At 36.7% G+C, this 25,989-nt stretch overlaps 1 protein-coding gene across 1 annotated transcript; it reads right to left on the bottom strand.

The window, feature by feature from the left end:
- Window positions 1-3,692: 3,692 nt before the first annotated feature.
- LOC113340830 (glucan endo-1,3-beta-glucosidase 2-like) lies at window positions 3,693-4,595 on the bottom strand. The gene is made up of 2 exons (XM_026585891.1): window positions 4,397-4,595; window positions 3,693-4,210 (listed from the first exon to the last, which is right to left on the bottom strand). The coding sequence occupies exons 1-2, from the start codon at window positions 4,536-4,538 to the stop codon at window positions 3,711-3,713; spliced, it is 642 nt and encodes a 213-aa protein (XP_026441676.1). The 5' UTR covers window positions 4,539-4,595; the 3' UTR covers window positions 3,693-3,710.
- Between the last annotated feature and the right edge of the window lie 21,394 nt (window positions 4,596-25,989).

Raw genomic sequence — 25,989 nt, 5'->3', positions numbered from 1 at the left:
ACTGCAAGTCTTTATTAAAAAAAGTTAAGGTTTTACAGATTGGAATCTAATTTGGATTTTGTTCTTGTTTTTCGCAGGAGTTCAAAGACTTAAAAGCCAAAATGCAGGTTTTCAAGATATTTTACTAATCCTGGTGAGTGATACAAATGCTCATCTCCACCAGCACCAACATATGTGAGTAAACTTGACTGATTTACTCACAGTTTCTGGACTATTTCACAAATCTCTCAATTGTTTTGAACAAGCCACAGTCAGTGAAACCTTTAAAAACTAAGCCAATAACAGTGATAAAGGTATAACAACTTTTGAACAAGATAATGACCAACTTGTTTGAGTAGACACAGATAATTAGTGACTCGTGCACTATATGCATCTCCTTGATACAAATTCATTTTACTATCTTCTTAAGCAATTGTAGGTCTCTCTTAGATGTTTGATTTTAGTAGTGCTGTTGATGTTGTAGATCACAGTCAAAATCGAAATTTTGTTAAAAACGAAAGAGGTTTTTTGTTTTTTTTTGACAGTAAAAAGGGCAAAATTAAATTAAAAATTTGAGTCACCAAAAACGAAATAGGTATTGAACTACTATTGATTATGATAATTATCACGGCTGGATTAATCTTTCCTTTATGTATTTCTTTCGTTTTTTTTTTGCCGAGTAAGGATTTTGTGAAACGCTATCATAACTTTGTATTACTGAATTTACTGTCTGTTTACGGTGCTATGGGTGTTTGTGATAGTGAAGACATGATTAAACTGATTATGTTTCAATAAAATTTATTATTCAAGAAAACCAGTTGATACTAAAACTAGATCAGACACAAACAACTTATATTTCTCTTAATCACGTTTCTTCGAATGCTATCATTTGGTCAGCAAATAGAAACACCCCAATGTCAAATTATGACGAGTAAACTACAATTAGTAATGGAGTTACAATTGTTGGATCTAAATGGTCAACTGTGTGTTCTTTACGACAACATATATTATTTATACTACATTATAAGAAAATTTTGATTAAGCTACAGATACTATTGTTGTTGGACAAAAATTTAATCTTGGGGGATGAGTTAGTTAGTCGTGATTACAAATCTTATGTTTTGAAAGATCGTTGGGAGACCTTTGCTAAAACAAAAGGTTTGTTATCCAATCTAAAGCTCCATAAACTGCAGAATTAAGTTGAATCATCGTCTCTGTGATAAAACTAAAAGTAGTTAAATGTTTTGTTTTTAGAATCTACATCTTTCCTAGACAGTGCCTGATATGCGAAATGTGATTTTCTGATTATTATAGGTATTAAGAACCGCAAGAATGACAAGGTTGTCTATGATGAACAGATTCGTTCATGGAAGCGTCGCCATGGTTACGATGTGAATGATGATAAAGATGTTTCCATCCTCGAGGCCAAGATGACGGATGGTACCGGTACGTATACATCTTAAATTATTTAGTAGTTGACTAGTTCTCAAATTCTTTTCGCTTTTGGTATGGTCGGTGAATGTTTCGTACTCAACATAACAAGAATAGTTTTACGGGATAGTTTGCTTGCAAGATGTTGTTGAAGTACTGTCAAGTGAGTGCAAACATTTCTTTGATTCTTAAACCATAAGTGACTTGGCCTAAAACACTGAAAAAGAAGTTAAGGACCAACTTTATATTGTAGGGGAAATTTAGCTTTATGACCGTACTCGTATAATGAGTAGTGATATGAACTAAGCCAAGAAGCGTTTCATTCTAATTTAATTAGCGTCTGGTAATTGGTTTCTGCCAACCGTTCAAGTGAGTAGTCAAAGTCGATATATTTTGAAAAATTGGCTAATGGCGTTCCGTGTCTTGGTGTTTCCGCAGGGCCAGGAGAAGATCCTTTTTCAAAGAGACAAACAGAAAAGACGTAGCTTGTTGAAAAGAATGAAAAGAACTGTTGTACAGCGTCTGAAGCAAGCTGTTATAGTTGGTGCTTTGCATGAGTTAGACTTAAAAAACATTAACTTTTATGGTGTAAATCAAATCTACTTGTTTTTCATAGATTTGATAATGCTCAAAAAACTTATCACCAAATTTTAATGTGGATTAGGAAGAACAAGAAACTACCAGGATAGAAAATTTGACAAGAAACTACCAAGAGAGGAACCCCCAAAGCATCCTGGCAAGTTCTGAAAGGCAGCAAACTACAAATGATTTGCTGAACTTTTTTCCTCCTCTTTTCCCCTCCGACTTATGAGTGGTTACATGATGCTGAATTAGTAGAATTACTTGTCTTCCGTTATCTCTCTGTTGCTTAGTTTCTCCCTGTTGCTGAAGTAAAAGGAAAAAAATTCAAATTTAACAATGTTCTGATTGTCAGGTTCTGGGAGGACAGTTATGACTCTCCAATAAAAAAGATTGCTACTCTAATCTATGTTTTATTTCTAGAGCCAAGAACTTGAAAGTAGCAGATGTGGGAGTTAGTTTAACTGATGGTGTGGATTGGAATTTGAGTGTCCCAAGAAAGATGAATGCTGCTGCAAGGGCTGAATTAATCATGCTTACTTCTTTCTCTTTTAACTCTGATGCAGAAGATGAATTGCGATGGTCGTCAACTCCTAATAAGTTTTTTCTGTCATGTTTAAGTTTCTTACTTTGATTGCTGTAGTTCTTCTCGCAAGATAAAATCTTAACCAAAGCTTTAATACAGATTGTGAACCAAGAATAAATTTGCCACTTTTGATACAGATTTTGAGTGCAAGGAAGTTCAGAATTATTTTGTGTTTTTATCAACCAGACTTTGACATTGTAAAATTTCAAAAATATGCTTGTATCAGATATTCTGAAATTTTGTGTGGATAATAATTACGAGAATGTGCATTTACTCTACAATTGAACAAAGATTCAGACAAAGCTAAACAGAGGGACACCCCCAGGAAAATAAAAGAAGAAAAACCGAGGAGGATTAAACAACTCCTTCCAGTTAATTAATATACCCTACAAAAAAAAGTAGTGCCGGAAATCTGCCGGCAAATAGCTCTCGTGATCGGTCAAAACTGGTCAACCGGCAGGGTCAACTAGTTAACTCGGGTCAAGCACCGAGTCAGGGTGAGTCAGAGTCGGCTCAGCTGACTGTTCTATTCTGCCAAGGCCCCTAATCCATTGTACAGGCTGTGGCTGGTATTGCTGTATGACGGCGCTGTTCTGCCCCTATTCTTTCAGGCCATACACAAACTGCGTCCATTCAATCTCAGCTGCACTTACAATCACCATAATCTCTCAAATCCATCCATAACCACTGTACTGTAAGTACAATCACCACTAAAGCCTTCAATCACAAACCACTAGCAGTACCCTGTAAACCGCAGACCAAAGCCTTCCATAACTGTATCACAATCACAGAAAATCCATTCTATGTCTCAGTCTTGTGTTCAAACTGCAAGCAACACCAACAGCTCCTGCACATCTGGTCAGCTTCAATGCCTTCCTCCTTCCATCACCAGCAAGCATCATGAACATCAGCACCAAATCAACTTTAGATTCATCTCTCTCAGCACCAGCAACTGGCCAACATTCAACACCACCTGAAACACCAGTAGCATCTCATACTTATTCAGATGCAAAAACCCATCTTCTTAAACATCATCTGCAGCAGCACAACAACACAACACCAGAACCATTCTCTATTTCGAAACAAAATGGAGAAAAAAAAGGAAGAAAAAGAGAGATAATTAAAGGCTTTTGATTTATTTAACTGATAGATAAAACACCCAATACATCAAGGGCCTTATAAGTGAAGCCAATAACTGATATGAAACGAGACTAACTACTACTAGTAAAACCAGTGGAAGAAGAGAACAATCAGTAGATATTTTTGAAGCCATGGAACTGCCAGGAGGTGGTTTAAGCTGGGATCCATCTGATGCGCCAATCCTGCTGCTTCCAGCAAATATACAGAGGCCGTGACTAGGGTTATTTGTTGTAATCCAGGCAGCACCATTAAAAACGCAGCTTTCAGTTCGACCTAAATTCTTGTAATAGTACATGTTAAAGGCAATGGATGCGTGTGCTTCAAGGGTGTTGGGCTCATAGCACAGGTGCCCCTCCAGCATAGCAGAACAGTCATATTTCTGTTCACCGCACACCCAGTCTATTGCCGCCTGCAACAACTTCTGGTCGGCTCCATCCTTAGCCACGCAATAAGTCCAATTCGCCGGGTTTTTCGCGAAAAGAGACCCAGTAGTGCCTGTATCATGGACAAAAACTTATGTCAGATGCAAATCCCAATGGAAAATATATCATGCAGGAGTATTAGAAAGTAAACAGATAACTTTGGTTCAAGAACCCATATCTAGTATTTCAGTGATATGCAATTTCAGTTAATTTTGGTATCGATCATAGCACTAAACACACGCATACTGAAATCACTTACGTTCATCGGAAACAGCAACTGGTGATAAAGAAACAACTTCATCAGCAATAACAACTGGTGATACAGAAACAACTTCATCGGCAATAACAACAGGTGATACAGAAACAACTAGTAAAAGAAGCACGAAACAAATTGAAGCCATAACTCTATAGTGAGAGGTTGAGAAAACGGGCCAAGAAATGGTTTCTAGCTAAGTGGAGAGACTAGCTATGATGTGGGAAGTTAGCTTGAGAGGAACTGTATTTATACACAAATGAGAACCAGTCTGCATTAATATCAAATGTCATAAATTAGCTACAAAGGACAAAGTGTTAATGCGTTTAAAATCATTCTTCTTTTTGAGGTTTATATCACTGGAATGTGATGTGTCTGATCATCCCATGGGACAATAGAAGTAGTATGAAGCTGATATCTCACCAATGTAAAAATTATCGCATGAGAAATGGAAAAGTTTTACACTTTGTAAAAGTCCATTTGAAACAAGTAAATGTCACAATAATGGGATCACATGCCCTTTGAAATTTTGATTATGATCGAATACTTCTTTCAAGACTGCAAATTCCTAATGGGGTGTACTAATTTGCTTGGGGGTGTACCAACCCAAAGACAATTATTTTTTTGTCCTCTATGTATATTGACACACCCCCAAGAAATCCAATACCCCCTATTAGCAATATTAATTCAAAGAAAGTAAATGTTGTGTTCAAGAGTAGGGTAACAATACATCTTGATTCTATCATATAAAATTTTGTTCCTATCTAATATTCACTTCCCAATTGTGTAAATCCACATTTTATTCACTTAAAAATTTAAGAAATAAAAATCCCTCATTATTGAGAAAAATGATTTAATTGAATATCTAGAAATTTTACAAGGTATTTTATCTATTTGGCAATCACTGAGCAAGAAGTTTCAGGAATTACTTATAACTCAAGAAACTTAAGAGGTTTGGACTTTGTATACATCTTGAGAAGTAACGATACCATGACGACTATTTTAATTTTTCACCCAGAATTGACCAGATTTTACTTTAAGAGACGTCAATGGCTAATCTTTATAATCCGACAACGCTTAAATAGTCAGCCTGATTGATATTTGGTACCATGGCGACACCTTTTGAAAAATTAAGGAATTTTTTATCGTGACCATGGTCTTCGATTGACACTGCGGCAAATCTTGCAAATTTCGGAACATGAAAAAACTTTTCAATTTTTACAATCATCGTGGTATTTTTAATAAGTTTTTCAAAAAATATTTGATTCTTAAAAAATCATTATGCTTTGTTATTTTAACAATGACGACATTCATGATACTTGAAAAGTCGACATGGTGTGTTATTTAAACCACGACAACTTTTACTAATTTTCCAGAGTCGTCATGGTCGAAAATCATTGATGTTTTGAAAAAAATGGTAAAATAGTAAAATAAAAAAATAAAAATTATTCTTTAATAAACAAAAAAAGAAATGAATAAATAGAAATAATGATGGTGTCAATGGTCCGACGATTAGGGTTTAGATATGATCCGAAGATTGTTCTGGTGATTGGAAACCAGAATCAACCACCAGACTCCCTGTGATCTTCTCACAGACCTCTCTTCACCTTTCTCCCCTGGTTTTTTCCTTTTGATTTATACCTTTTTCACTGCCATACTTCTTCCTCATCAATCACGACTAGGGTATTTCCTCTTTTTTTCATGATTTCTTGAGAAAATCATGCTCATGACTCGTTTTCCAGCTTCTTCCTCGTGGAGTCAGCCATCATCACCCCCTTTTATATTTCCTTTTGACAATGCTCTGACTCCCCTAATTGGTTCTCAAATTTCATTTTTTGCAGAGGACACCAAACTTCGAGATGGTTACTTTCACTGTCTACTCAAGGGTTTTCATGGGTGTCATGGTGGCGTCAATGGTCGTGGATTTGCTCGGTACTCTATCTTTCGGCATCTGCAGGATAAACATTTATTTTCCTTGTAGAATAAACAGTGTTGCAGAGAACTAATGGCCAAGGATTTGATGGTTTTTTTTCCTGGGAAAAGGTATCGCTACACCATCAGATGTGGCTCCGCAACAGTTGTATGCTTTGGCATGCTTGGAAAATGTCGTGTAGGGGTGATGGAGTTCATGGTAATATTATAGATGGTCCAATGAATGGTAACACGACAGACTTCCTCATACATGGTTTATCCAAACCTGATGCAGAATCTGGTGTAGATGTCGTCGTAGGTGTATTGGTTGAAAATATTGTAGAGGTGGACACAGTTTCATTAACTCCAGACCATCTTAATTGAAAAAGCGGGGTCTAACAACCTCACCCAATATTTCGATTACCAATCTGTATGGACTAACTCCAATATACTTTCTAGAGAATCAACTAGACAGTCAGACTCAATCTAGATAAATGTATATCAAATAGTTAATATCTCAATCTCTCGATTTGATCTATACTCAAGCAAATAGAAATATGTGAGTCTTTATCAAATACTAGAGAGATAAACTTGGATGGTACCACATACCAATATCCAAGTGTCAATCAATTTAAATCAACAACCAAAGGTTGGATATTCTAATTGATTGATCTTAACGCACAACCTGTGATATTTCAATTATACAACAAAATATAATGCGGAATAGAAATAACATAGACACCAGAAATTTTGTTAACGAGGAAACCGCAAATGCAGAAAAACCCCGGGACCTAGTCCAGATTGAACACCACCCTGTATTAAGCCGCTACAGACACTAGCCTACTACAAACTAACTTCAGACTGGACCGTAGTTGAACCCTAATCAATCTCACACTGATTCAAGGTATAATTGCGCTCCTTACGTCTCTGATCCCAACAGGATACTACGCACTTGATTCCCTTAGCTGATCTCACCCACAACCAAGAGTTGCTACGACCCAAAGTCGAAGACTTTAATAAACAAATCTGTATCACACATAAAAGTCTACAAAGATAGATAAATATGTCTCCCACAGATAAACCTAAAAGTTTTGTTCTGTCTTTTGATAAAAATCAAGGTGAACAAGAACCAATTGATAAATGACTTATATTCCCGAAGAAAATCCTAGTATTATCAATCACCTCACAATAATCTAAATCATATGGTAGCGAAACTAGATATTGCGGAATCACAAACGATGAGACGAAGATGTTTGTGATTTCTTTTTATCTTGCCGTATCGGAGATATAATCTCAAGTCAATTATTCCTATTGAAATCGTACGATAAAAAATTTCAAGATCAAATCGCTCAACTACAAGAGAATTAGTTTCGGCTGGCTTCACAATCCCAATGAAGTCTTTCAGTCGTTAATCGACAGGGTCTCGAGAAGAAACCTACGATTAAAGGAGAATCGACTCTAGCAAACCAACTAGCATCACACAGGAGGTGTGGGGATTAGTTTTGCACAGTTGCTAGACGTCTCCTTATAGTTTTCAAATCAGGGTTTGCAATCTAGGTTACCTTGGTAACAAAGCATTCAATATTCACTGTTAGATGAAAAACCTGATTTATCCAAGCTAATATCTTTCAACCGTTAGATCGAAACTTAGCTTGTCACACACAAATGAGATGTATTCATTTAGGTTTGAGTAACCGTACCTAAATGTGTACATTGGTTAGTTCACAAATGGTTGAACAATGGTTAGCCATATGAGTGCTTTCATATCAACCGTATTCATCTTTCTCATAACTAGTTTAAATGACTCATAAGAACTAGTTCAAGAGTTGTTCAATTGCTTAGGTCTTTATACATAGACACAATTGAATAAAAATCGGTTTGATTCATTTGAATCAGTTCATGAACAATATACCCACGGTTTGCAAAGATTGCTTTCCTTATAATTTATTGTTTTAAGTCCATGAACTACCGATTTGAGAAATAACCAGTTTGGGTACGCGTATGGGTATGCATACCTAGGCTACCGGATTTTGAGTTGGTTTTAGTTTCCAAACTCAGTAGACTTTTTCGGGAGAAAAAGTTCCGCCAGTACGCGTACGGGTACACATACTTAAGGTGACTGGTTTTTGAGTTCGTAAACTTCAAACCCAGCAGAATTTCATGGACGTAAACTTCTGAAAAAGTGGGGGTCTAACTCCGAAACACTTTCTAGAGAATCAACTAGACAGTCAGACTCAATCTAGGTAAAAGTATCTCAAGGAGTTAATATCTCTCTCTTGTTTTGATTTACTCAAGATAATAGAAATCAGCGAGTCCTAATCAAACACAAGGAATAACTTGGACGGTACCAAAGACCAATGTCCAAGGATCAATCAATGATAATCAACAACCAAAGGTTGGATTAATCTAATTGATGATATAAACGCACAACCTGTATTATTTCAGTTATAAAGATAAACAATATAATGTGGAAACTGAAATAACATAGACACCAGAAATTTTGTTAACGAGGAAACCGCAAATGCAGAAAAACCCCAGGACCTAGTCCAGATTGAATACACACTGTATTAAGCCGGTACAGACACTAGCCTGCTCCAAGCTAACTTCGGACTGAACTATAGTTGAACCCCAATCAGTCTCCCACTGATCCAAGCACTAGCTATTCAAAGCACTAGTTATTCTTCCTACTAAGACAAAAAGAAGACATACTATGCTACAATGTCTTTGAGAAATTCTTTATCATCCTCGAACTCCTTGTTGTCAAAAGCCATTGGAACATAAGGTTCGTGAAGATAGGAGTTAATATCAAAAAACTGTCTTGGCTGGTAATGTCGAACCAGGGCTTTCTGAATTTTCAAAGACCTTAAAACGCAAGCCTTAATATCACGAATCTCCTTTCTTACTTCCTTCAACTCATCAAGAACATCGGAAAACTTCTGAGAGTAAGAAGGGGCAGCCCTTGGCTTTCTTGTATTCCTCCTTTTTCTTTTCAAGGATGGAGTTACTGGAGATATCTATTTTTCCTTGATTGATGGATTAACAATCATGTTAACATCCTTTCCATCCAAAGACATGATGCTTATGAGAACAACTATAACCAACTGATTTTTGTGATTGGAATTCACAATCTCAACAAGCAGTCTTTAAATATAAAGAATATCAAAGAGGAAAAAGGAATGTAGGGTTCGAAACCTTTAAACAGGTTCGTGGACGACCAACTCTAAACCCTATAAAGAGTAGAATTGTCGAAAATAACCCTTCCTTTTATTTGATAGACAGAAAAGAATAAATCCAAGAATTTTTTTTTTTAAAGCATGTGCGTTCACAACCTTGTCTATTTTGATCAGGCACATGAGACAAGATTTCCCAAGCAACACAATTAATTTGTTCTTTGGTGAACAACAATTTGTCCACTAATTTCCTCTTGAGAGGAATCTTATGACCTCTGTCTATCAAAACGATTTGACCATGCCTTTTCTCAAATGGTCTTGTTTTGTCTTTGGAAACTAACTTCTTAGACGAAGATAAAATTCGACATACCTCAGCTGTCTTCGTTGAAGTTTGTTGGCGTGCCTCACTTGATGCTTGTACTTGTAACATCTTGATAGTTCATGACCCTTCTGAGAAAAAAACGAGCACGTCAAACTTGGATAGTATTCAGGCATCTGTGGTGTGAACGTACCTAGACACATAGTGGATCCTGAAACATTAAAACCAGCGTTTCCAAAGGATGGGTCAATTGATTCTTCCAGCTTGATTGGGTTCTCCTCTTCGCCGAAACCATCAAGGTTGATATATGTATTGCTACAATTATCAAAATCAATGTTTTCACATAGAAGACCGACTCTTGATTTCCTGTCTTCATCAGAATCATTGATCTCAGACATCTCATCAAGAGTTACAGCAAGACCTTTGTTCCCAGTGTATTTTGTACGATTTGGGCACTCGTTTGCAAAATGACCAAAACCTTTACACTTAAAGCACTGTGGCATATCCTCATCACCAGCCTCGTCAGCATCCCTGTTTTTAGGAAGAACACGATTGTGAGGTTTATCTGATGACCTAGGTTTATCTCTTGAAAACCGTTTTCTTCTCTTCAATAGAAGATCCTTAAACTGTCTTGTGATCAAGGAGACTGATTTGTCAAGATCTTCATCTGAAAAATCACCCTCAGACTGATCATCCTCAGAGACATAAACACTTTTACTCTTATCAAGTAATTTAGTGTTCTTTTGTGCTTTAAAGGAAACATCCTTTCCGATTTGGATGCATGCTCATGATCAAAGATCTTTAGATTTCCAACCAATGTATTTCTGGAAAGATTATCAAGGTTATTTTCCTCAACGATGACATGCTTCTTATACTCGTATCTGGATGGCAGCGATCTGAGAATTTTCATCATAATGTCCTTTTCAGGAATAGTCTTACCTAATGCAAAAGATGCATTAACAATTTCAGACACTCTTTGATTAAACTCATCAAATGTATCTTCATCTGCCATACGCAGGTTCTCCCAATCAGAATTAAGGTTTTGAAGCCTAGCTTCCTTTTCACTGGAGTTTCCTTCGAATACGGTTTCTAAGATATCCCAAGCATCTTTAGACCGAGTGCAATTAGACACATGATGCTGAAGATTTGGGGTAATGGCATGTATGATGGCATTTAAACCGTCAGAATTTTTCTTTGCAGCATTTATCCCAGCAGGGGTGTATTCACCAATAGGTTTGGGAACATTTACATCTCCAACTGCCATAATGGGAGCATCATAGACATTAACAACATATACCCATGATTGAAAATCACACGCTTGAAGAAAATCTCGCATACCAATTTTCAACCATAAGTAATTAGAGCCATCGAAGACTGGTGGTACGTTAATAGAGATAGCACCTCTGTCCATAGAGTCAGATCGCTACAAAAACAGACTTTTGAGGTCTAGAACGTGTTTGCCTGCTCTGATACCAATTGAAAAAGCGGGGGTCTAACAACACCAACCAATATTTCACTTAGCAATCTGTATGGACTAACTCTGAAACACTTTCTAGAGAATCAACTAGACAGTCAGACTCAATCTAGGTAAAAGTATCTCAAGGAGTTAATATCTCTCTCTTGTTTTGATTTACTCAAGCTAATAGAAATCAGCGAGTCCTAATCAAACATAAGGAATAACTTGGACGGTACCAAAGACCAATGTCCAAGGATCAATCAATGATAATCAACAACCAAAGGTTGGATTAATCTAATTGATGATTTAAACGCACCTGTATTATTTCAATTATAAAGATAAACAATATAATGCGGAAACTTAAATAACACATACACCAGAAATTTTTTTAACGAGGAAACCGCAAATGCAGAAAAACCCCGGGACCTAGTCCAGATTGAATACACACTGTATTAAGCCGCTACAGACACTAGCCTACTCCAAGCTAACTTCGAAATGGATTATATTTGAATCCCAATCAGTCTCTCACTGATCTAAGGTACAATTGTACTCCTACGCCTCTGATCCCAGCAGGATACTACGCACTTGATTCCCTTAGCTGATCTCACCCGCAACTAAGAGTTTCTACGACCCAAAATCGCAGGCTTTAACAATAAACAAATCTGTTTCACACAAACAAGTCTATCAAATGATCAATCTGTCTCCCACAAAAAATCCCCTAAAGTTTTTGTTCCGTATTTTGATAATAATCAAGGCGAACAGGAACCAATTGATAATCTTGTCTTATATTCCCGAAGAACATCCTAGATTAATCAATCACCTCACAACAATCTTAATCGTATGGTAGCGAAACAAGATGTTGCGGAATCACAAACAATGAGACGAAGATGTTTGTGATTACTTTTTATATCTTGCCTATCGGAGAAATCAAACAATCTCAAGCCAATCAATATGATTGTACTATTACGATAGAAGATGCAAGATCAGATCACACAACTACGATAAAAGTAGTATCGGTCTGGCTTGACAATCCCAATGAAGTCTTTAAGTCGTTAACCTGGTTTTAGAAGAAGAAAACCAAAGGTTAAAGGAGAATCGACTTTAGCACGCAAACTAGTATCACACGTTAAGGTGTGGGGATTAGTTTTGCAGAGTTGCTAGATGTCCCCTTATGTAGTCTTTCAAATTAGGGTTTTGCCTTAGTTACAAAGCAATCAATATTCACCGTTAGATGAAAACCTGATTTAGATTCAAGCTAATATTTCTCAACCGTTAGATCGAAAAGTTAGCTTGTCATACACAAATGACTGTACGCTTCTAGGTTTGTTAACCGCACCCAAACGTGTACATTGTTGGTTCAACAATAGTTTACCAAAAAGGTTAACCATATGAGCGTTTCATACCAAACATGTTCTTCTTCACCATAACTAGTTCAAATGACTCAAATGAACTAGTTAAGAGAGTTGTTCAATTGCAAGGAAATCTTATGCAACTACACAAGACACAATTGAAACAAATATGATTTGATTCACAAAAATCACTTCATGAACTTTAATAGCCACGGTTTGCAAAAGCATTCCTTATTCTTTTAAGATTAAGTTCAGAGATCATCTTTAGATATATAACCTTCTCAAGTTCGCAGACTATGTTCCCCGGACTCAAGACACCAGACAGAGTTTACAAACTCCAGCAGAAATTCTCGGGATGAGAACTTCGCCGGTTCCCGGACTGGGTTCGCAGACTGGGTTCGCGGACTTGGCTCACGCAAGTAGTTTGTCAACTCCAGCAGAAATTCTCGGGTTTGAGAACTTCGGCAGTTCGCGGACTTGGCACTTGCCATACATCCGGTTCTCTTGATCAACAAAGTTCGAGAACTCCGGTTCAAGGAATACATTGGTTATGTAATCTAAACTCTCATTCCAATCATTGAAACATTCTTAGAGGACGTTATATAGTTGTTACACCATTTCTCGTCAAATCAATTTCCAAAGTGATTGAAACATTCATGACTTTCGTCACTAGGTAAAGATAAACTTTGTCTAAGCGAAAAGCTTACCAACACATATTTCGAGATATAGATAGGCGAGGTATACTCGGCTCGAAATACCAAATATGTATGATCTAGTCTATATATATATAGCATACGACTTTTGTCTCAAAGAGTAGGAGATAGAATAGATAGACTTTTGAGTGACAGATAAGTTCAAGTCTCCACATACCTTTTTGTCGAGAAGTTCCACCGGTTCCTTGAGTAGTCCTTCTACTTGTGTGATGAATCGCCATGAAGTCCTTGAGCTCAACAACACTTACTATCCTAGTCCGAGACTTAGCTATAAGAGACTAGAAATCAAGACTTATAGTTTTGATCACTAACATTGACAAACATGCTTGAGATAGAAACGCATGCGAGTTTGACCGAGCAGTGCTCTAACAATCTCCCCCTTTGTAAATTTTAGTGACAAAACTATCAATACATATGGAATACAAAAAAGATAATGAAATTTTAGTAGCTCCTATTCCACATGTCTAATCTTCAACATTCCTCGAAATCTTCGTCACTTCCAAGTACTCCAATGATCCCAAAGGTTGTAAGTTTAGCACCATAGTTGTTGAAGATCCGTAGCTATAAAAATGAGAAAGCATCGGTCTCGATCATTGTTATACAGTGTCATAGTATTATTACACAGTGTCAAAGTTCAATTGTATCACAACTTCAACAATAACACTACGGTGATATGTATCACTCCCCCTTAGTCAATACTCCATCTCACATGAAAACCACTCCCCCTTACACAATGATCCGAAAACCATATGTATTTGTAGTGTGAACTACATATTAATTCTCCCCCTTTTTGTCAATAAAATTGGCAAAGGTACAAGAACGGGATCATAATGAAATTTTCGTAAGAGACATTTCACGACTGAGAGAAAGGAGCACACATCATCTTATTTAGATGCAATCATATAGCCGAAGCTAACATCATTCATCAAGGAGTTTAAAGATACAAGATAACACCTCTAAAATTCCAAAGCGGCACACCCCTCAAGATATGACCATTAAGCACAAGTTCAAAAGAACTCTCCCCCATTTGGTGTCATTCCCGAAAGAACAACAACGAGCAACCTTAATTTCAAGAGAAAAAAAGGATTTTTATTGGACACCAAAACCATGAGAATGATTTTTATGTCCAAAACTCAATAAACTTATTCATAAGAAAACCCATGAATAATTTAATCGGAATACATAATCAAATTAAACACAAGAATGATCAATTTAATTCATTGTGCTCAACATAAGTAAACTTACGCAGCAACGACTAAGATAACCATACAAGAGAGTGATTGGCTTAATCGTTCATATACTCAACACAAGAGAACTTGTGGAGTAATAACTAAATAACCAAAAGAATGATTAATTTAGTTTTAAATGCTCAACATAAAGTACCTCACGGAACAACCAAAAAAGCTAATAAAAAATAATCAACTTGGTTGTATCGTGCTCAACATAAGATACATTACGGAGCCTCACGGTAATACAAAAAAGATGGATCAATGAAGATCAATACCGTGGAATACACAAGGATTCATTCTTTTGCACAAGCATATAAAATAACAATAATCCTTGGATACAAAAGATTTTAACCTATCTTCCGTCAAAGATTGACAATATAGGCTTAACTTTTGTATATGTCAAAAGTCTATTCATCTTTAAATCAATAAACGAATATCAATCATGAACGACTTTACTTTTGACAAAAAATGGGACAACATAGTTCAAGGACGTAAACACCAATATCCCATAACAAGTTGCAATATAACAAATCGTAAAGATTAAATACTGCAAAACACATCATCCTCCAAATAGTTTTAGAATTTAAACCAAAAAAACCTAAAAACGAGAAGATGAAAACAATAGATATGTGTAGTCACAATCATCGCTATTCAAAGCACTAGTTATTCTTCCTACTAAGCCAAAAAGAAGACATACTAGGCTACATTGTCTTTGAGAAATTCTTTATCATTCCCGAACTTCTTGTCGTCCACAGCCATTGGAACATAAGGTTCGTGAAGATAGGGGTTAATATCAACAAACCGTCTTGGCTGGTAATGTCGAACCAGGGATTTCTGAATTTCCAAAGACCTTAAAAAGCAAGCCTTAATATCACAAATCTCCTTTCTTACTTCCTTCAACTCATCAAGAACATCGGAAAACTTCTGAGAGTTAGAAGGGGCAGCCCTTGGCTTTCTTGTATTCCTCATTTTTCTTTTCAAGGACGGAGTTACTAGAGATATCTCTTTTTCCTTGATTGATGGCTTAACAATCATGTTGACATCCTTTCCCTCCAAAGACATGATGCTTATGAGAACAACTATAACCAACTGATTTTTGTGATTGGAATTCACAATCTCAACAAGCAGTCTTGAAATATAAAGAATATCAAAGAGGAAAAAGGAATGTAGGGTTCGAGACCTTTAAACAGGTTCGTGGACGACCAACTCTAAACCCTATAAAGAGTAGAATTGTCGAAAATAACTCTTCCTTTTATTTGATAGACAGAAAAGAATAAACCTAAAAAAAAACTTTTCTTAAAGCACGTGCGTTCAAAACCTTGTCTATTTTGATCAGGCACATGATACAAGATTTCCCAAGCAACACAATTAATTTGTGCTGTGTTGAACAACAATTTGTCCACCAATTTCCTCTTGAGAGGAATCTTCTGACCTTTGTCTATCAAAACGATTTGACCATGCCTTTTTCTCAAATGGTCTTGTTTTGTCTTTGGAAACTAACTTCTTAGACGAAGATAAAATTCTACATACCTCAGCCGTCTTCTGAGCAAGTTTAAGCTTCCTTGCTAACTAATTTTCTCTTTGTTGAAGTTTGTTGGCGTGCCTCACTTGATGCTTGTACTTGTAACATCTTGATAGTTCATGACCCTTCTGAGAACAAAACGAGCACGTCAAACTTGGATAGTATTCAGGCATCTGTGGTGTGAACATAGCTAGACACATAGTGGATCCCGAAACATTAAAACCAGCGTTTCCAAAGGATGGGTCAATTGATTCTTACAGCTTCATTGGGATCTCCTCTTCGCCGAAACCATCAAGGTTGATATATGTATTGCTACAATTATCAAAATCAATGTTTTCACATAGAAAACCGACACTTGATTTCCTGTCTTCATCAGAATCATAGATCTCAGACATCTCATCAAGTGTTACAGCAAGACCTTTGTTCCCAGTGTATTTTCTACGATTTGGGCACTCATTTTCAAAATGACCAAAACCTTTACACTTAAAGCACTGTGGCATATCCTCGTCATCATCCTCGTCAACATCCCTGTTTTTAGGAGGAACACGATTGTGAGGTTTATCTGATGACCTAGGTTTGTGTCTTGAAAACCGTTTACTTATCTTCAATAGAAGATCCTTAAACTGTCTTGTGATCAAGGAGACTGATTTGTCAAAATCTTCATCTGAAAAATCACCCTCAGGCTGATCATCCTCAGAGACATAAACATTTTTACTCTTATCAAGTAATTTAGTGTTCTTTTGTGCTTTAAAGGAAATATCCTTTCCGATTTTGGATGTATGCTCATGATCAAAGATCTTTAGCTTTCCAACCAATGTATTTCTGGAAAGATTATCAAGGTTATTTCCCTCAACGATGGCATGCTTCTTAGACTCGTATCTGGATGGCAGGGATCTGAGAATTTTCATCACAATGTCATTTTCAGGAATAGTCTTACCCAATGCAAAAGATGCATTAATAATTTCAGACACTCTGTGATTAAACGCATCAAATGTATCTTCATTTGCCATACGAAGGTTCTCCCAATCGAAATTAAGGTTTTGAACCCTAGATTCCTTTTCACTGGAGTTTCCTTCGAATAAGGTTTCTAAGATATCCCAAGCATCTTTAGACCGAGTGCAATTAGACACATGATGCTGAAGATTTGGGGTAATGGCATTATGATGGCATTTAAACTGTCGGAATTTTGCTTTGCAGCATTTATCTCAGCAGGGGTGTATACACCGATAAGTTTGGGAACATTTACATCTCCAACTGCCACAACGGGAGCATCATAGCCATTAACAATATATACCCATGATTCAAAATCACGCGCTTGAAGAAAAGCTCGCGTAGAAATTTTCCACCATAAGTAATTAGAGCCATCGAAGACTGGTGGTACGTTAATAAAGATAACACCTCTGTCCATAGAGTCAGATCGCTACAAACACAGACTTTTGAGGTCTTGAACATGTTTGCCTGCTCTGATACCAATTGAAAAAGCGTGGGTCTAACAACACCACCCAATATTTCACTTAGCAAAATGTATGGACTAACTCTGAAACACTTTTTAGAGAATCAACTAGACAGTCAGACTCAATCTAGGTAAAAGTATCTCAAGGAGTTAATATCTCTCTCTTGCTTTTATTTACTCAAGCTAATAGTAATTAGCGATGTAGGATCAGAATCTCGCAATGACAATGTTTCAGAGATATTATCAATGACACAGCACAACAGCGTCGCAGAACAATTTCAGAAATGATAAAATAAATGACGTCAGCAAAGATCACGAGAAAGATATATTAGTTCTGCGAAAATTAGAGAGTTTGCGAAATTAACATTTGTAAGGTTGCGAGAATGTCGCAAACCATACCCGAAAATAAAGGACAGATAGTTGTCATCCACTATATATTTCTTTATAAATAGTCGTTCGAGTTGTAAAGAAAAGGGGAGATCTTTTTTTGAGTAAGAAATAAGTAAATAGGGGAGAGAAAGTTCAGAGCAGAGATCATTCTTGATTTCTTTATCTTTTCTTGTAAGAACATTTAAAGATTAATCAATAAAATTAAAAGTGTAAACCTAAAAATGAGTTGATTAACAATGAAATCATATGAGGGGTATAGTGTAGGATTTCCTGCAATTACATAATGGCGCTAGAAACAGGGACTGAAGATCGAAAGTTGAAGATTTTTGTTGAGAATATTCAAATCAAGAAAGTGATTAAATAAATCAGTGAATCAGTTAGAAGAAAGATGAATAAAATTAATGAATATGACAAAAGATTGGAGTGTAATATGATAACAAAAACGATGATTAATGAATTCCATGAAAACATCAAAGGAAGAATACATAAACGAAATTTTGAAGGAAGGAAAGTTATGGCGGTAGAAAAGACATCACCCTTGAAAGATTAGGAAAAACAAAAAATTACATTCATGGCGGCAGAAATACCAAAAAAAAATTGAACCACACATCTCCATTCGTTGTCACAGTGCCTATTACGCGAAAAAAGAAGGAGACAGTGACAAAATCCACAGGAGAATGGATATTGAACAGAACTTTAATCAATACAAGAAGTTCAGTAGATATAATATTTTATCACGCATTCCGGGGAATGGGATTTAAAGATGAAGAAATGTCCAGTTCAACATATTTTGTTCACGGCTTTGGAAAATCCATAACAAAACCTAAAGGAGAGATAGTGGTACGAATTCCACTTGGAGAAATCGAAACACATGTAACGTTGTGCGTGGTGGATATGGAATCGCCATATAATATGTTATTAGGAATACCATGGATACATGCGATAAAAGTTGTGGTATGAACGTTGCATCAATGTATTAAATTCCCCACACCAAATGGAATAGGTGAAATCAGAGGAGATGTTGACAATGCGAAATTATGTCATCAAATTGAAGTAAAGCATTATGAAGGACAAGCAAAAAAGAAACAATTTCGCAGAAAGTTGGCAAAGGAAGCAAAGAAAGAAGAAGAATTTAGAGTATATATGATAAGGGCAAAAAAGGCAAAGGAATACCCAGCGAAATTTCGGAAGAAGGAGAAGGACCTATGAAAAAATAAAAGAACCAACACCAATGGGAGAACCTAAACCCAGTTACACTGCCGCAGAACCAACAAAAGAAATAAACGTTGGGACTATAGAAGAACCTCTAATATTGAGAATTGGAACCAAAATGGATATGGAAGAAGAAGAAAGAACTGTTAACTTGTTGCGAGAATATAAAGATGTTTTCGCAGGAAATGGATGAGATACCGGGAATAGATCCATCAATTGCATGCCACAAGTTGGAGATTAACAAAAATGTGAGACCATTTAAACAGAGAATAAGAAAAATTGCAACAACTTACCATTCCCAAATAGAAGAAGAACTACAGAAAATGCTTGAGGCGGAATCATAAGAGAAGCTAAATACCCAGAATGGATAGCGAATATGGTCATTGTCCCAAAGAAAAACAAAGGAATCAGGATTTGCATAGATTTCACTGATTTAAACAAAGCTTGCCCCAAAGATAGTTTTCCGTTACCAGATATTCCTCAAATGGTGGAATCCGCAGCGGGAAATGATAGGGTATCATCTTTAGATGGGTACAAAGGGTATAACCAAATCCCTCTCGCTGAAGAAGATCAAGAACATACTGCTTTCTTTGCCCCTAGAGGTTTATATTGTTACACGAAAATGCCATTTGGTTTGCGAAACGCGGGAGCGACATACCAAAGAATGGTAGAGAAGGTGTTCGCAAAATGGATACACAAAACATTAGAAGTATACGTGGATGACATGTTAGTAAAGAGTAAAGAAGCTAAAGACCATGTACAAGACCTGAGGGAGATTTTTGAACAAATGCGGCAGTATAACATTAAATTGAATCCTGAGAAGTGTACTATTGGAGTTGCATCGGGAAAATTTTTAGGCTACATTGTATCAAAGGAAGGAATACAGGTTGATCCAGAAAAAGTGCAAGCAGTTCGTGACATGCCAACACCAGCAACAATAAAATGTACAGAAGTTGAATGGGCTTCTAGCTTCGCTGGGGAGATTCATTTCGCGATCATCAGACAAATGCAAATATTTTTTCGATATACTCAAGAAGGGTGCGAAATTTAAATGGACTGATGAATGTGAAAAACTTTTCAAGGAATCAAAGAACATCTTATGAATACAACTATTTTACAAAAAGCAGAATCAGGAGAAGAATTATTGATCTATCTTGCGACGACGTCGCATGCATTAAGTGTTGTGTTATTGCGAGTAGACGCAGGAGTGGAGAAACCCATTTATTACATTAGCAAAACTTTTAATACTGCCGAGAAGAATTACTCAAAGATTGAAAAGTTAATCTTAGCATTAGTTTATGCATCATTTAAGCTCCGCATATACTTTCAAGCACACAAGATAAAGGTATTAACAAAAGTACCAATTGAATCAGTGATGAAGAATTCTAAAAGATCAGGAAGAGTGGAGAGATGGAATGCACAAGTAGGCCACTTTGATATTAAATATGAAATTTTGTCTTCACCAAAATCACAAGTTGTTGCAGATTTCTTGGCAGAATTTCCTTTAGAAGAAGATGAAGCAGTAGAAGAAATGATGGATGTAGAAGAAGAACATGGAGATCCAAAAGATTTATTAACAGAACCAAATAGATGGGAGATATTGGTAGATGGATCATCAAATGGAGAAGGAAATGGAGTTGGAATTGTTTTAATTTCGCCAGAAGGAATAAAATGGCTTTTTCATTCAGATTGGAATTTGCATCCACTAATAATGAAACAGAATATGAAGCTGTGATACATGCCTTAAAATTCGCAATAGAAATGAAACTAGAAAATGCCAGGATCACTAGTGATTCGCAGCTAGTTATTCGCCAAATAAAGGGAGAGTATACTACAAATGAACCATCCTTGAAGAAATACAAGAAGCTGGTTGAAGAATTGTCAGCGAAAATCCCAAAATAAAATGGAGGCACATTTCAAGAAAGGATAACAGACTCGCAGACGCTTTTGCTTTCATCTCAAGCATGATGACAGATCCAACTGCGAGATGCATAAAAATACAAACACTTCTGTCACCATCAATCAATAAAGAAGAAAAGACGTGGATGATGATAATAGACAATGAAGAAGAAGAACAAATGAACAATATCGCAGACTGGAGAATGGAACTTCATGCATATTTGGCGAAAGGAGAAACACCAAGAAATGATTGGAAACACACAAGTTAAAAAGCCGTGCAACGAATTATGAATTAAGAGATGGGTTGCTATACCGAAAATCCTTTAATGGACCATCACTCAGATGTTTGACACGAGAGGAAGGAGAAAAGGTGCTAAAAATGTTACATAGTGGGGATGCTGGCAATCATAGTGGAGGAAGATCTTTGGCACATAGAGCAAAAATGCAAGGTTATTACTGGCCATACATGCATGAAGATGCAAAACAAATATCAAGACGTTGCGAAGATTGTCAGCGGCATGGAAAGAAAATACATGCACCTGGAGCACCATTGTCATCTTCAACCAGTGTGTGGCCTTTTGGAAAGTGGGGCTTAGATATTGTGGGGCCATTTTTACCAGGATCTGGACAAAGAAGATACTTAATAGTCGCAACAGATTATTTCACAAAATGGACAGAAGTGAAGGCAGTACATATTCGCGACAAAGATATCTTTACATTCATATTCGAAAATATCATTTGCAGATTCGGAATTCCTGCACAGTTGGTATCTGATAATGGGAAACAATTTGAAGGACAGAATATAGAAATGTACTTAATGCATTCAAGATAAAATGTGGAAAGTCTACTCCTTTGTATCCACAAGCTAATGGGCAAGTAGAAGCAACAAAAAAACAATTGCAGATATATTAAAGAAGAAATTGGAAGGACATCACAGAGCATGGTGCGAACAAGTACATAATGCAGTATGGGCTTATAATACAACTAGAAGAGAAGCTACTGGAATGTCACCTTTTTGTTTAACATACGGAGTTGAAGCGGTGTTACCAACAGAAGTTGTTATTCCGACAACAAAAAGAGAAGCTTGGGAGAAAAATCTTAGTGCGGGCTTGATTTTAAATAAACTTGATGAATTAGAAGAAAGAAGAGAAAAATTTACAACATATGGAGAATTATCAGCGAAGATTAGCCCGAGAATATAATAAACGTGTCAAAATACGCGAATTTCAACCAGGAGATTTAGTTCTGCGAGAAACACCAATATATCAGCGAGAAAATGGTGGAAAATTAGCGAAAAAATGGGATGGACCTTACATCATTAAGGAGATAGTTGGAACAGAGCTTATAGATTAATGGATCCAGAAGGAAGAGATGTTGGTCATAGATTAGACAGACCATGGAACAGGTTGTACTTAAAAAGATATTATCCGTAAGAAGCTTTGAGAAGTTATGGATTCTGAAAGAATAATTGCAAGATTACTCATATCAAAACAAGATCATGATGTGCGAAATTTTCGCAGAGATAATCACAGAACAATGACATAAAAGAAAGGGGCGAACCTTTATGGCGTACACCCTAGTTCGCGAATAAAATTTCGCAAGAGGCAAATGTAAGACCTAAAGTACGTCATATTAGGGGGTACCTGTTGCATGGCTCAGGGAAAGGCTACACCGCCACCGGAACCTGAGTCATGGAGATTTGGGGTCAATAAAGCCCATCCGGGAGAGGCACCTTGGATTCTCAGCTTAAGCATATGACTTGGGTTGGGCGACTAAGGTAATAAGGACTCTCCCAAGGAGTGCAGATCTGATCAAGGCGCCGAGGTACACGGTTGAGTCAAGAGTGCCAGGGACGTTTGAAGCGTACCTTGCCATTCTTGACAAGTCTTGGCTTATACTGCACTCGGCCTGAAGAAAACCCCACTTAGGGTGCAGTCTCGTAACCATAAGCCCTATAGGTAAAAGGGATAAGAGGCTGCGAAAACAACTGGTTGTTGTTAAGACTGGATGGGAGGAGCTAACCTTGTATGGTAGAAGTACGCCTCCTTGAAGGGGCAACCAGGGGGAGATAAGGGCGGCACCCTCCATTAGGGAGCTGATAAGTGTCTTAAGACGCAAATGTCATGAGGCTTTTTATTCGCAAGGATATTAAGGCTTGTCATATTTGTGCAACAATCCTGAAGAGGCAATAATACAAAAGAAAAGATAAGACGAGATCAATGGGTTTTCGCATGAAAGTGCGAAGACGTCCTGCGATTTCGTCGCAAGACGGCAATGTCATGGGGCTTTATTTTCGCAAGAATATTTAGGCCTGTCATATTGTCGCAACATTCCTGAAGAGGCCATAATACAAAAGAAAAAGTTAAGGAAGATCAATGGGTTTTTGCATGAAAGTGCAAGGACGTCCTGCGATTTTGTCGCAATGACAAGAGGTGGCATAATAAGACCTTTAATTAGGAAGGCAAAAAAGACCATATGATAAAACAAAATATTTATAAGTATTCGTAACAGATTATTTTTTGCAAGAAAGATAATGAGAGGCAAGTATGGGAATCAATACACAAGAAGCATTATCTTTCTCATCAACAAAATATTAAAAGGAAAAGTTGATCCAAAGTTGGTTGAAAAATGTAACTCGCAAAAGTGATAAAAATAAGACAGTTCAAGAAGACAAAGCTAGATAAGAAGCTCAAGCTTCAGTATTAATTTCAGTAGCAGGAGATAACAGAAATTCTTCGCCAATATTCTCGCAAGCCTCTCCTTCATTTCGGTTTTGATCTTCGCCTTGACTAGCATCTTGATTATCGCCAGCAATTACTTCTTCAGGAGAAATTTCTTTCTCATTTGATTAACACCAGCAGATGCTTCTTTAGAAGGAACCTCTTCTTCATCTTCCAAGAAATTATCCTCTGCACCGCTTTCGTAATCATAATCACTATCAGCAGGACGAGGAACTTCATCATCATCTACTTCTAAAGGATCAATTGATGTAGGAAGAGATTGGACAATAAAATGTCATTTACAAGGACTTCAGCCCGGAGATGAACTTGGCGAAGAAGTGCTCTCTGATGATTCCTATCTTGAATATCCTTAAAATAAGCAAGATAATCAAGTCTTCTTTCTGCTCGGTCGCGAGAACCAGTAAGGGTAGAGACGAGCAATGCATTTTCTTTGCGAATTTTGGCATATTTAGCCTCCAAAACAGAAATGGAAGAATGAAGATTCTTCTCAGACTCTGCGAAAGATAGAATACAAAATTTTATTAAGATAAGAATTCAGAGATATGACAAAGAAAAGATAATTAAGGCAGTCAAACTATTATGACTACCTTCCTTTTGCGAAATAAGGTGTTGAATCAAGGACAGACAACTATTCTCCCAACGGTCCATTGCGTCATCAAATTTATCTCCAACTAAACCTTTAAGTCGAGACTGAAGATTTTTCTCTTTAGAAATAAGAAAGGCATTTTTCTTCGCAAGAGAAGAATAAGATTCTTCTAATTTGGAATATTGTTCTTTAAGTTGATTCGCCTTTACACTTAAAGCTATTCTACCTTGAATGAGTGTATCTCTTTCAGCGATAGATGACTCTGTTACTTCTTTAAGTTCATTTCTCAAAGAGCGAAGAGATTGCTCTTGGTCATCACATACTTTTTGAAGAATACTAAGTTGTTGCGAAGATATCGCCATCTTGTTTAAATAAGTTCGCTTCTCTTGGATAAGGTTTTATTCTCATCTGATAAAGTTTCCATCCCTAAATTAGCTTTAGTTAAAGAATAAGAAAGACGAGATACTTCATTACTTAATAAATCTTGTCTTTGAATTAATTGGGTATTTTCATAGGTAAGATTATTTATATGATCAAGAGAATATGATTAGAGGTTATCTAATTGGTTATATTGATCCATCAAGATTTCTTTATCAACACGGGCTTCTTCAACAACAGATTCAAATTGATATCTCTCCATTATTCGTTTCTGGTTTAAAGCTTAACATGCGAAAGAGGGATTTCAAGGATAATTAAATATGGGAAGGATAAAACCATTAAAAAGGAAAATTAAAGACACAGATAAGAAAATTATACCTCTCAATTCATCATTCTTCTTGCGAAGATTATCACGATCCAGTAATACATTCTGAAGCTTCTGATTTTCGAGACGAAGAGCATTACATTCTTTTTCCAAAGCTGTCTGCGAAGCAGCTCTGTCAGAACCCAAATGCTTGCTCAGAATTTCGCAAACATTAGACTTGATAGGATCAATAGAAGACTTCTTGACATCATCCAGAACTTCAGATAAAACTTTGAAGGCAATATTTATCCCTTCCACGGTTTATTTCGAAAGAGGGAGAGACTTAGGTGAAGAACTGGTAGAGACAGAAGGTTGAGAAACATTCTCAATGGGAAGAGAAGGGGTTTCATTCACAACAAGATCAACAAGGGGAGTTTCAATCATTGAGAGGTCAGCTGAAGAAATGAAGTCTGAGACAACTTTTTCGCGAATTGGAGATAAAGGTTTATCTTGCGAAGATGTCGCAGAATATTTAGAAGAGATGAGTAAGTGGAAGGGAACAGAAGTTGGAACAGTTTTAAGGTGGCGAGATTTCTTGATTGGTTTATTAACATCTTTATCACCCTGCGAATTACAATTCAGATAAGAAACATAGGCAACAATATTGTTATTATAAAAGGATAGTGTTTCTTACTACCTTCTCATTCAGAGACTTTCTTTTATGCGCAACAACCTTATGCGGCGACTTGGGAATGTTAGGGTTCTGAACTGTAAATCTAGTGTCGGAAGCGCTTTTGCTGAAATAACAAGAGTATGGGAATCACATAAACAACATCAAATAAGCCAATAAACAAGATAAATTTCAGCAAAACTCATAAAGAAGAAAAAAGAAAACTAAACTTGATGAATCCATGGAAGATAATAGCAGGGAGATTGTTTCGAAGAAAATTATGAACTATGAAGATTT

This window comes from Papaver somniferum, unplaced genomic scaffold (assembly GCF_003573695.1).
Source record: "Papaver somniferum cultivar HN1 unplaced genomic scaffold, ASM357369v1 unplaced-scaffold_24, whole genome shotgun sequence".
Classification (NCBI taxonomy): Eukaryota; Viridiplantae; Streptophyta; class Magnoliopsida; order Ranunculales; family Papaveraceae; genus Papaver; species Papaver somniferum.
This window is presented reverse-complemented; position numbering and strand designations above follow the sequence as displayed.